General features: G+C 37.8%; 1 protein-coding gene across 2 annotated transcripts; it reads right to left on the bottom strand.

Annotated features, from left to right (window-relative positions):
• Positions 1 to 424: 424 nt before the first annotated feature.
• On the bottom strand, positions 425 to 12,529 carry LOC108989169 (sister chromatid cohesion protein SCC4). 2 transcript variants are annotated; one of them, XM_018962691.2, is made up of 13 exons: positions 12,091 to 12,529; positions 11,656 to 11,797; positions 11,422 to 11,538; positions 10,527 to 11,028; positions 10,000 to 10,038; positions 9,791 to 9,912; positions 6,834 to 6,980; positions 6,653 to 6,742; positions 6,407 to 6,531; positions 5,871 to 6,076; positions 1,246 to 1,370; positions 936 to 1,137; positions 425 to 833 (listed from the first exon to the last, which is right to left on the bottom strand). In XM_018962691.2, exons 1-12 carry the CDS (start codon positions 12,462 to 12,464, stop codon positions 949 to 951), a joined length of 2,178 nt encoding a protein of 725 aa, XP_018818236.1. In that variant the 5' UTR covers positions 12,465 to 12,529; the 3' UTR covers positions 425 to 833; positions 936 to 948. The 2 variants fall into 2 exon arrangements, with proteins under 2 accessions (XP_018818236.1, XP_018818237.1); XM_018962692.2 differs by having other exon boundaries at positions 447 to 826; positions 12,091 to 12,510.
• Positions 12,530 to 13,481: the final 952 nt, after the last annotated feature.

Below are 13,481 nucleotides of genomic sequence, written 5' to 3'. Positions count from 1 at the left end.
AAGCCCAATCTATGCACAGGAGAAAGTTTACGTGGAAGCCACTCAAAAGAGATTGCGGGACTAACTGAGATTAAGGAAGTATGACAACACAAAGACCTACACAGAGAACGTCAGCACATATTCTGTGTCCGGCTTTGCTCTGATCGTCCTCTCAGCTTAAGGCATCTATAATGCACGGCAGGTGGGACAAAAGGTCAAGAAGATTTTAGTGAAGAACAGGAAACAAGCCAGAGCCCTTGCAAATCATTAACCAAGCAAGTACTATGTTCTTCTTGAACTGACGTAGCATAAAGTAAAGAATATATTTCAATCCAAGATGAATCAACTAGTAGTTTCACCCTCATGAGTCCATGACACATTTTGACCACGCAATCAAAGCCCCAATTATGTGATGATGAATAGATTCAACTCACGAAACATAATATACGGGAATAGGATAAATTATGTGATGATGAACAGATTCAACTCATGAAACATAATATACGGAATAGGATAAATGAACACGTCCAGCCTAAGACCCCCAATTGGAAGGGAAGTCATGAAAAGTCACCTCACCAACCAGATTTTAAAGGCAACCCTAGAGCTTTAAACAGGCCTAACGATCTCTCTTGAGATACACTAAAATCTATAAAGCCACCTATTTTCTCAAGTTACTTTGAGAATGTACATGGTATAATTTTCTCCCTAACACACAAGATGATCTCCTGGAGTAGTATAGACAGATTATATACAGACACTTCTGACCCTTTCCTGAAAGGTTCTTGAAATCCCGTTAACTTCAGATAGTATAGACAGTTGCCGCTGGCACGTGTTTGGCCCGTCTACCCTACAACCTAGAAAGTGAGAAGGTCAATATCCTTTAATCTAATCCACCAGTTATTCTTTTGCTTTGGAAACTAATAAATAAATTAAAAGACTTTAGGGAAAAAAATCACCTTTGCAAGTCAGCTAGATTTTCCTCTTGCCACGTCTCCCAGTGTCTAAATCCACCAGCCGCGATGATGATGGAGCAGGAGTAGGTGCAGAGAGACCAACAGACTCTGGAATGTCAAGATTGACACTCATGGAAGGGCCAGCGCTCGCACGCTTGATGTCAAGTTCATGAAATTGCTGAACTCCGAGTCTGTCTTTGTCAATCTGCTCATTAAACATATAAGAAATATAAGAAGTGCATGCCAGCATTCATTACACATGTAAGCAATACTTAGAAGATCAAAAGCACAAAAGTAAGACAATTGCCCTTACTAGTTCAATGTGATGAATGGATGAATGTGCATCAGCAAGTCTCTTTTGTAGCTCATCTACCTTTTTCCTGTGATATTCAACATTTTCCATTTCATTTCCCCTCTCATCTAACTCCTGATATAAGGCTGCAAGAATAGTATACAGAAACATGAGAATGGATAATCAAATGAAGTAAAAGTTTCAATCCAAAGATTTATGATCAACACTAAGGGTGGGCAAAAGCTCCGACCACTCCGTCTCCGTCCGAGCTCCGACTCCGAGTTTGGAGCCCATGTTCTGACTCTGAACTTTGACCCTATTTGAAAAAAAAGAATTGGTCTAACTAAAACGACATCGTTCCGTTTAAATGGAATGGCATTGTTTTATTCGCAAGGGGGTCCAAAACGCAGGACCCCCTTTGTTTCGTTCTCACCTCTTCTCGCACAAGAACTCTCTCCTCTCTAGTTCTCCTTCTCCAACTCTTCTCTCTCCGTCTCTCTTCTCTCCCCGTCGCCTGCACCACCGCGAGGAAACTCCATCCGTTGTTCTTTCTTGTAAGACTTACATCTTATATTTTGTTATAAGGGTTTTAATTGTTTGTTAATTGAATGATTTAGGGTTTAAAAATTGTTGAAGTTGTTTGTGAAATTTGTTGCTTTTGTGGTTTTTGACATTTTTGTTGTTGATTTATTGTTTGAATGGGGGGATTCCTATTTTTAGGGTTTTAGTCATGAGATTTGTGGGATTTTGTATGAAACAAATTGAATGGTGCCCTTCAGACAACGTCCGCTCGAGTGTGGCTCGAGCAAATATCATATAGATTGTTTGCTCGAACCTTCGCTCGAGTGTGACTCGAGCAAACATCACCAGATTGTTCGCTCGAGTGTGGCTTGAGCGGACGTTCAGTTTTTGTGTTTTATTTATTTTTAAAACAACAAACAAGACTAGACACATATGTTTTTCCTTTTCAATGTGTTTCCAATGTGTAGATAATTTTCAGAACGTGTTAAATGACAGTTATTTGTAAATTGTTTCAGATTATTTTCATAGCAAATTATAAATGCTACACCATTTCGCTACGATTCTCCATAAGAGGATGACCTACAACCATTAGCATCACCGATAGGTACTTCAGGCCGTAGACCCCCATCTAGAGCAACTACCTCCATGTGCAAGTAGTCGAGTCTCAATAGATCTAGAAGATGTTGATATGCTTAATGAGGAGGAGTTGATGAATGTTGAGGCCGATCGACCAGCACGACCTAGTAAAAAAATGTCGTGGACATGAGAACATTTCACCAAAGTTCCCAGTTATCGTGAGAACTCGCAGGCTTGATGCCACTATTGTGGGCAATTATGTAGTTGTTATTCGAAGAAGCAAGGCACGTTAGTACTAATAGCACATCTTACAGGCTGTCGGCGATATAAGATACACAAAGGGTTGGTGCCAACTGATCAGATGAAACTGAGTTACGAGACTACTACAGCCACTGATGACACGCAGATTAAGAAGCTTTCAATCCCTCAATACAATGAGAAGGTATTGAGGGATGTTCTTGCAGAGAAGATCACCACTGATGAGATGCCTTTTACAACAGTTGACAAAGCAACCTTTCGCAAATTTGTGCACACTTTAGAGCCACGATTTCTCATACCTTCACGGTATACGGTGATGCGTGATTGTTTGAAGAAACATACCAAGGAGAAGGCAGTGATGAAGGAAATATTTCTTGCCATTGGCTAGAGAGTGTCATTTATAACTGATACGTGGACCTCCATATAGAATGTGGGCTACATGTGTATCACAGCCCACTTTATTGACAGTGAGTGGACGTTGCAGAAGCGGATTATCGAATTCAAAGAAATTGTTGATTACAAGGATTCGTCCATTGGCAAGGAGATGGATGACTGTATAAAGGATTGGGGGATCAGAAAAGTACTATGTATCATGGTTGACAATGCCAGTGCGAATGACACTGTCATTGATTGGTTCAGGTGGAATACGACGATAAATGAGGATATCATTCATGAGCACTAGTTTATCCATGCTCGATGTTGTGCTCATATCATCAACCTCATAGTTTTTAAGGGGTTAAAGGAGGTTGATGATTCCATTACTAAAGTCCGGAACCTTGTGAGATATGTGAGAACTTCCTTCCCCCCCGTGGCTCCGCCAATTTAAGGCAATAGCCGAACAACTTGAGATCTCATCTTCCAGTATGTTGCAACTGGACGTTCAGACTCGATGAAACTCTACATACATAATGTTGAATATAGCACAGAAGTACCAACCATCAATCGAGCGGATGGAGGTTGAGGATGGGGTATGTTGAATATAGCACAGAAGTACCAACCATCAATCGAGCGGATAGAGGTTGAGGATGGGGGAATGAGGTATGCTTTGCTGGAGTCAGTTGAAGGGAGCTGGTGGCTCGGTGCGCCGGACACAATTGATTGGGCCAATGTTAGGTATTTTATTCAATTTTTTAAGTTATTTTATGACATAACTATGTGGATATCTAGGAAAAAATATCCTACTACGAACATGTACTTCGAGGAACTCTCGGGACTTTTTGACCACTTGCAATAGAGTTGTGTTGACAATATGGGTTTGTTGCATGCTATGACTATGAGGATGAAATACAAATATAATAAATATTGGGGGATGTTAATAAGATAAATAGATTATTATTTGTGGCTGCAATCCTTAATCTCCAATATAAGTTGGCGATTCCAGAATCTTGGATTAGGGATGTCCTCGATGATGAGGACGTTGATCAGTTTATTACCAAGCTTAAATGTGATCTTAATGATTTATATAGTCATTACAATATCAGTGGTCCATCTTCAACTGAAGGTGATAGCTTCTCACGCCCAACCAACTCAACATCTTCCTTAGATGACACACATGCACAGAGTTCAAATTTATTGTGACTACAAACGGTATAATCAAAACCATGCATCGAGGAATATTATGCAGTGTAAGTCTGAGCTTGAGCGTTACTTTATGAAAGATGTCGAGGCACCTAGTGAAACATTCTAGATATTAACTTGGTGGAAAGTGAATTCTAGCAAGTTTCAAATCCTTTCCCGAATAGCCAGGAATGTACTAGTCATTCCTATAACTACAGTTGTCTCTGAGTCGGCGTTTAGCACTGGAGGCCGTGTCTTGGATACTTATCAGAGTTCATTGTTTCCGACTACCGTCGAGACCCTCATTTGCACATAGAACTGGTTAAGTTCAATACCCATTGGAGTAGATATTGTTGATGTCGAGAGCTATAGGCTTGAATCGGATAACTTTATGATTTTAAATGATTATTTACATAATTTTAATGTTTTCATTATTTAATTTATAATTTATATGATTTTGTAGACCTAACTATGAACCTCAGACTAATTGTGGAGGACTGAGACGGACACACCGTGGGATGGAGAACCCCTAGGCCCCTTTATTGATGAGAAACTCAATACCATAATTACCATCATGCAAAAACTCGTCATAGTTAGAGGTGGAGGTGAGTTCATAATGTGTCCTATTTTATGTCATGTATCACTTGGCTGATGGTTTAGATTCTATCATTCTAGAAATCTATAGTTAAATGACTAAAGAAAAGATTGTGCATCTGATCAGTAAAATTTTTTATTTTTTTTATAAATAACATCTAATAAAAAAAACTTCATGCAAGAAATCACCATTTGAGTATCGAGTCGACTCAAATGCATGGATTGTCAAGACTGATGCGGGGGACTATGGCTATTTGAATTAGATCCGTGACATTTATATTTTGGAGTTGTAAGTTTAAATTTTTTGCGAATTTGTAGTTTTAAATTTAAATTTATTGTTTGCACACATTAAATCACCTATTTTTGTATTGTACATGATTTAATCATTGTACTTAATTTTTAGCTTTTTAACTTATTTTTTACAATATTTTAGATTTTTTAATTATTTTTTTACATTATTTTATCGTCTTCTTTTTTTAAATATTTTTAAACAGGGATGGGCCAATAATTGGGCCTTGGATATTGAGTCATGGGCCCAGGCTCAACCTGAGCAGGGTAAGCCCACATGCACTCCAATCGGAGCTCCGAACTCCAATCGGAGTCGGAGTCGGAGATGATTTTTACCTCCGACCCTAGTCGAAGTCGGAGGTGGGCATTCCAACTCCGTCGGAGTCAGAGCCCACCCCTAATCAACGCAATAGGGTAACAGGCTAAAAATATGCAAAATCCTTTCAGATGCAGAGTGATGAGTTAGAGTGATGATATAACTCTAGTTAGTGTACACATTTTTTGCCCATTCCACCGTATAACTGTACCAATCACAGTGGCATATCACTAAGGAAGATGGAGAGGAAATGGGACCACAATTTTTAAAGTATTTTTTTGACAAGTCAAAGAAAGAATAAAATTGCCTTTTTTAAAATACTCACAAGCATGCAGAATTGTGGTGATCTACCAGGTAGTTCGCTACAGGTGGAAAACATAGAAAAACATCATATAATAGAGATACCAGCCATAAGGCCATCAATGACCAGTCCCAACCTCTGCATATTCCAAGATGGCCGAATCTTGTAACACTTTGAAAATAACTAGCTTTCAGGTTTTAAATAATGTGAGAGATTGTCAGGAATGGGATGTACCTGTCAAAACAGAAAGCACCCAAATCTGAGTTGGGATATCATAAAGCTTCTTTGCCAATGTAAGGGATGATCTCAATATCTCTCTAGACTGTACAGTGTCATGCAGGACAAGTGCCAAACTCCCTAGGATTGTCAAATACTGAGATACAAGTTGAAGATTCCCCAAATGATTATGTGTCATCTGCAGTCCTTTGGCCAGTCGATTTCTGCATCACAGTTGTTGATCTTATTGTAGAGAGAGAGAGAGAGAGAGAGATTGTGGTTGGCAGAGTTAATTACTGCATTGATTGATGTAAAGAGCTACAAATGTGAGATTAAAATTTGGGACCAAGTCAAATTTGTGCATACATTAAATAGATGTCAGGTAAGAAGCACATGATAAGATCGTAAGGAAATGAATTTGACTCATTTCAAATACCATGGAAAACAAAATACATTGAATTATTTCTGTATGAAAGCCAAAAGGTGTTCTAAATTTAAAGCATATAGTAACCACTCTATGCTGGAAAATGTTAATTAATGGTAAAAACATCTACCTTGCTTCCTGTAGATCCTGCTGTTTCATCAGTAAAAGGCCATAAGCAAAAAGCACACCAGTTTTCTCTCTAACTCCAACAAAAGAATCCATCATTCTATAAACCGGTCCTATCAAATCAAGTGCCTGCTCATACAAGTCATACCATTCAGTGCTAAAAGGTGATCCACCACAAATATTTATGCAACAATTAAACTTCCAGTTACCGATCAAACTAACATCACTGCAAGCACAGGAAATATTTTACCTGGGAAGATGATTCAGCATCGCCAATGCAGATGCAAGAGACAGCTGCATATATTTGGCACATAGCTTGCATCGATTTGCTCTCTGTAAGCTGAATAAACAACACAAAATATTTAGTTTGGGTTTCTACTTAAAATAAGCATAAACCTTAATAAAACCATATAACTTCATTTAAAGTTTACCTTTGCTGCTTCAAAATAATGAAAAGCTGCTTCACTATAGCAGCCCACATAATGAGAATATTGCCCCCTCAGCATCTGAATGATGCTTTCACAAGCTTGTAAGATAGTTGGAAAGCGTATGTACCAATTTTTCATTTGCACCAAAGCCTGCAAGCAGAAAGAACATGTCATAGTGGTTGTGTTTCAGAACTGAAAAAAAGTTCACACTAGATTAGATTGGTAGCAACCCAAATTTCTAAATTTACCAGTAAAATAAACAACTCCAGATAACAGTTTTTTTTTTTACATAAGTAATAAAAAATTTATTAAATCAAGTAATAAGGCGTAGCTCAAGTACAACAATCTAGATAACAGTTAAATATACAATGTCAATCCAAACAATTTCCCACCAGCGATTATAGATCTAAGAAGTGTTTGGGGACTCCACAAAGTTGGTGGGACAAAGACTACAGTATGAGACAAAAGAAATCAATTCAAATTTGTGACACAGATCAATAATGAGCACTCCTTTTCGAATGGCAAACCTTAAAATATTTCGAAGGTTTAAAAAGGGTAAGCAATAAAATATTCTTTAAGGACATGACATAGTAATGGGAATTGCACAGTGAAATTCAATGGGGATTTCCCCATTGTGTGTGGCATAAACCATGGCTATAGTGTTAAACAAAACTAGCCGTAATTTTTTTTTATAAGTAAAATAAAATTTTATTGAAACAAGTAAATATGCATAGCCCAAGTACACATGGAAGTATATATATAACTAGCAATAACTAGGCTTATTGAAGATAGCATTAAGTACTAGAGCAGAAACTTTGTGCTACTAAAGTACATTAAGTAAGTCAACCAAATGATGTGATTATAGAGTTTCATATATTGCTATAAAGAATGTTAATCTCAAATTCAAAGCATGCCAGCCAGAAGGCATGTCTGCATTTGAACCAGGGGTGGGCAGCAGGGCCCTGCTGAGGTCCGCCCACAACCAAAGTTTTGAATACCGTACCAGACACTGTACCGGTCAAGGCACTGGAACGAAATATTTCAGTACCGGTACCGTTTCGTATACCGTTTTGGGATAGTCGATATATGAATAAATTATATATAAATTATATATAAATTATATTCCAAAATAATAGTCTATATATGAATAAATTAAATATAAATACATATATATATAAATTATAAATAGTCTAGTCTGAATTGAGGGTTAAAAAATGAGCTTATAATTTAAAAAAATGAAAAAAAAAATAATAATAATAATAAAGGCCGAAATATAGGCCGGTACGGTTGGTACCGACCGGTACGATATATATATAATACCTGTACCGGACCAATGGCCGATACAGCATATATCGGTCGTACCATCCGGTACGGTACGGTATTTAAAACAGTGTCTGCGACCCATTTGGGCGGCCAGGCATCCCAGGCTGTTAGATGCCGAGGTGCGGGCCCCAGCATGCACCAGAGCACACATGAGAGGATGGTGCCCAAGCCCTCCAGCATTAGGCCCCGTTCGTTCGCAGTTATATATATAATTAAAAAAACTATTTTCATTAATAAAACGACGACGTTTTGAATACGAGCTAAGTACTATATAATGAAAGTTATGAAACTGAAACCCTAAAATTCTACCTCTGTCTCCTCTCCTCTCTCTCCCTCCATTGTTCTCTCTGAGTCTCCTCTCCTCTTTTCCTTCTCCTCCTCCTCTTCTTCTCCACTTTTTCTTCTTGATGGCTGAAGCTTGTGAGTCGTGACCAATGTTATAAATTCCGTTCCGGTGATCATTCCGGTTAAAGTACTGGAACGGAATATTTCAGTACCGGTGCATTCCAGTGTACCGTTTTAGGATTAATTATATATTATATATAAATATTTATATGTATATATTTTTTTTATATGTATATATAAACTATCAACTAATAGAATAAATACATATATATGTGTGTATCATGTATATGTGTATATATATGAAAGAATTGAAGATTTATAAAATGAATCTACATTGAAAAAATCACAAACTTGAGTTGAGACACAAAAACAAAGAGAAAAAAATAAAAGAATAGAGATATTATTAAAAATAATGATATTTAAAAAAAGAGAGAATGAGGGGACATATTTAAAGTTACAAAAAAAGTAAATTATATAAATATATTTTGTATTATAGAATTAATTAAATACTATCTAGATTTAAATTTTACAAAAATGTCATCCAAGCACAAGAAAATTACAAAAACAGTCCGAAATGGAATAAGGCCCGGAATGCCAATTCTAGCCAAAATTTGACCGAAATGGCCGAAACGGACTGGAATTTGGAGCAAAATGGAACGAGGAGGTAGTGTACTGGATACTACACCAGAACGGAACAAAATTTAAAACTATGGTCATGACCGTGACACCCTCAAACACCCACGAGCAACGGGCCACGGCCTGGCCGTGGGTCAAAGGCCACAAATGGTTGTCGGTTTTGCGAAGAGACCCATAGCCATCCGTGGTCGTGATTCTTTGCTCAGACCCACAACAACGCCGTGGTCTTGCCGGAGCGTTTGCAATTTTTTTTTAAGTTTATTTTTTTTATTTGTGTTTGTAATTGTTGGATGATGAATTTGTAGATTTTAGGGATGGATTTGTGGATTTTTTTTTTGTTGCTTTTCTGGTTTTTGTTTTGGATATGTGGACATTTTTGTTGTGGGTGGGCGCCGAATGGACCAGGGGGCCAATCTGCCCCCCGACAGCCAGATAGGGGGCCCAGCCCACAGGGTGCGGGGCCAAATTCTAGGGGGCAAACCCCCACGCCCCGGGGGGGCATGTAGCTCCCCTAATTTGAATACGAACCCAATCATCGGGAGAGAGAAAGATCAAATAAAAATTGAAATGTCATTACACTCCAAAATAATTACAACTAAAAAAAATTCAAAAGAAAAAAAGATTGAACCAATTAATCATGGAGGAAAGAGGCCTACCTCTTGTGCTTCAACAAATTCAGACCGTGTGAGCTCTATAGCTACTTTATTTTCAAGGAACTGCATAAGGAGCATTAAATACACTCCAGCCATCCAAATGGCAGAGTGTTGCAAATCCACTTCTGCATAAAAACCATTTATAATAATTAAAAATATAAAGAGGCACTAAAGGCATGCTGTTGTAGCCATCATGAAAATGTAAAGCTCACCTCTCACGCCTTCAGTGATTCCAAGCTTCCCCAGCTCCTCTACAAGAAACATACTTATTCAGGGTTCTAGGCACTGTTTGCAACTAATCGTGGAATTTGTAATTGTAGCTGAATACAAAGAGCCTATCACCTCATCAACTAAGTGTCAAAGAACTAATTTTTCAAAAGATAAAGCCTGGGAATTCTGTTTTAAAAAGTTTGACCACCCAATGCTATATTCCATGAACCTCGTGAAAAAGTTGATGTTTCTCATTTTTTTAATAGGTAAATGAAAAAGATGACGTTTCTTGTAACAGTTGCTATTGGGAGAGAGTAGTTGTAACTAACAAAAGATGCTCTAATAGTGAAATCAAATTGCAATAAGAGCCTCAATCAGGGTTGAATGTTCTTGTAGGGTGAAGAATTCAGTCTTAACATCCATATATGGTGTACTTACAAAAATAAACATACATATATGGTGTAAAAATTTAATCATAAAAGACAAAAGGAAAAAATTGTGATCTTTTTCTGAATCTAAAGAACCAAACCTTGGATAGTATGCATTCCAGACTGTATTCGCTTTCCACACTCCTTAAAAAGTCCCTTTGGACGTCCAAAAATGACCACCATCAGATCAACTAGTGCATAGACAGCACTTTTCGGTAGCCACTCACCATCAATAGGAGGTGGTGCCATCTCAAGCTTATCTTCTGATGTCCCTCTCACATTTCCAAAATATGTGGGCTCCAAATAATGCTTGCCCATTGAACTTAAATTAGTCATACTTCTAAGACGCTCTTGAAGCTGAGTTTGCTTTTCAGACAATGCAGACCTATCCCTGTAGTGTAGATCAGATCGGGATAGACTTTGACCTAAGGAATTTAGTTCCTTTGTCAGCTCCAGTATATGCCGTGTTTGCAGCATATCAGCCTTCACAGCAGCATCCAATTTGTCTACATGTTGTGCAGCATTCTTGTAGTCACAGATACGAAATCGGTAGAATAGATGCAGCAGCTCATTGTAGAAGAGTAAACCAAGGCACTTCTGTCTCTTTATGGGCGTGATGACACAGGAGTGTAGTGATACAGACAAGAATTAGCAAGGAAGTCACTGAACATAAGATATTTATATAATCTGAAGAGACGTGAAAAAGAATTATGGGTATACTTATTTCTGTTTTCACCTCTCATTAAAAAAACAATGTGAAAATAGCTTTGGAGATGCCTTTTAAGAGAAGTTCCCGAGGTCGTTCTCTGGTTAAGAAAAACAAAACCACTGAAAAAGGTATGCTCCCGTTTCTCTTTGTTCAGAGAGAAAGCGAGAATTGTTTTGTAAAAACTATTAGAGAACACAACCAAATGGGACCCAAATCTTTCTCATTGTGTTATAGCATATGGAAACTTGGAAGAGCTAACATACAACAATATAGGAGATGGCACTTACTTTGTTCGGGTCAATTGATTCCCAGACATGGTCGCATCTATTAACGGCTTGCTCAACCAAATTCTCATCCTCCCACTGCATGAGGTGCACATGCAGAACAGAAGTTGCAAAGAACATCTGGTACACGGCCAAAGTATAAGGTATGAGAGATTACTAATAAAAAGCATACAAAATGGAAGAGTAGCGGAATAACAATGACAGAATATATGAATACTTGTAGCAGAAGACAAAAACCTGTAACTCGGGATAGGAAATTTGGGTTGCACAGACATAACCACACTCTAAGGCAGATATTGAACTCTGATAGTCTCCTTCTATAGTCAAGGCATTTGCAAGCTGTGCATTGAAGTTGCAAGACCACAACTTCACTGAGATCCTTCAAAAAATGAAGACAATTAACTGAAAACAATGATTAAGCAATCATAACTGTAATAATGGCATTAATGTGAGCAAAATAACTAAGGAAGTCTTCTTAGAGGGACTGCGAAGTTAGACAGGGCGTGATATAGTTCTCGAGATGAGAAAGTGAAGAGACCCATTTGAAAATTAGCCTCTATTTTACAAAATTAGAAGTTTGAAAAGTGAAAAGGGAAAATCAAAATTTGAAACGAGAAGGAAGAAAAACAGAATTTCGCAAAGGAGGAGCCGCGGGGGCGTATAGTACTAAACTGATCGTGGGCAGCACCGGCAGAAGTCGTGAGGTCAAGAGCCTTGTTGAGAATGTGTTTCAGGGGAGGAATAGCGCCAACGAGATGGTAACACTGGCTGAGTAAGCTATAGGCTCGGAATTTCAGGTCGAAGCAAGACGGAATCGACTTCAGAAGTAGCTGCGAACGCTCGAGATGGGATTTGGCGTGAGTGACGTTGTGAGAATGCTTCAGGAGGAGGGTGGCTATGCGAAGCCGAGTCTTGACCTCCACGATGGGGAAGAACGACACCTGGCTCTGACAAATGGCTTCGAGGCATTTCACGGCCTTCCCTATCTCCCCTTTACTCTCGTGGTAGTCTGCCAAACCCCAAAGTCCCTCCGCCACTGCTTCCATCTCCCTCTCCCTCTCTCACTCTTCTCTCTCTCTCTCTCTCTCTGCAGTGATGAGAAAAATCAAGTGGGCTTTTCGATTTCTTCTTGTTGGAACGAAGTCGCTGATCCAGTTGAGCTTGGCAGGCCATGGCAAGGGCAAGGGCAACATGCAAGTAAACCATGGGCCTCACCAGCCTCCAACATGGCATGGGTCATTGGGTTTTCAAGTGCTAGAGTCCAATACCTACTACAATATATATACTATTAAAGGGCAAACGCGTGCATTGCACGTGTGCCAGTTGCAAAAATATGAAAATATTTTTAAAAATAAGAATTTCCTATAAAAATATGTAATAATAAAAAATAGATTAATATATATAATTATGAAATGTAATAATTTTGTCTATATTTTAAGATTTTCTTATTAATCATAAAAAATATTACATATATTATCTACAGAATATCCATGACTATAACATAGAAATTTCCACAAACACATTTACAGCTAATTATAATGTAAAAATTTTTAACTCCAACAATATGAGAAAAAATATTTACTTTGATTGTGAAGCCTCTATTTTTTTGCAACTATAACATAAAACGTTCTCATTTTTTTTATATTCAGTTGTTTTGTTGCAATTTTTATATGACATGTAATAAAATAATTGATGTAATAAAATTTAAATATATGCGCAGTCTAAAATCTAAAACACAAACACGAGATTTATCACAATATTGTTCTTCAAAAAGTAAGTACGACAAAATCTCTTAAATTTTAGGCTTCACTATTTTCTTTATTTCCAATCTTTATCTCGATTGTGACGACGTATGAAATTATCTATATTGTTGAGTATCTCTGTGATAGTTTGGTCAATTGTCTTAAGGTGTTCCAAGATGGAAGGCTTGGGCGAGCTTATAACCATTTTAGGCAGAATCTTTGAATATCAGTTCTTCGTTAGACTCATTGGTTTGGGTCATTTTGAAGAGAATCTGGCTATTTCAGGTTTAAAATCAACATCTTGAAAATTATTTTCAATTA

This window comes from Juglans regia, chromosome 14 (genome assembly GCF_001411555.2).
Source record: "Juglans regia cultivar Chandler chromosome 14, Walnut 2.0, whole genome shotgun sequence".
NCBI classification, from domain to species: domain Eukaryota; kingdom Viridiplantae; phylum Streptophyta; class Magnoliopsida; order Fagales; family Juglandaceae; genus Juglans; species Juglans regia.
Note: the sequence above shows the minus strand (reverse complement) of the source record. Positions and strands in the feature narration are given on the sequence as shown.

What these genes read in the sequence shown, in the direction of transcription:
- LOC108989169 (XM_018962691.2), bottom strand. Translation starts at nt 12,464, where the DNA reads ATGGAAGCAGTGGCGGAGGGACTTTGGGGTTTGGCAGACTACCACGAG. An exon ending in GCCGGTGCTGCCCACGATCA is followed by an intron (nt 11,798 to 12,090) that starts GTTTAGTACTAT and finishes CATTTTTTGAAG; the next exon opens with GATCTCAGTGAAGTTGTGGT. An exon ending in ATTATTTTGAAGCAGCAAAG is followed by an intron (nt 6,743 to 6,833) that starts GTAAACTTTAAA and finishes TTGTTTATTCAG; the next exon opens with CTTACAGAGAGCAAATCGAT.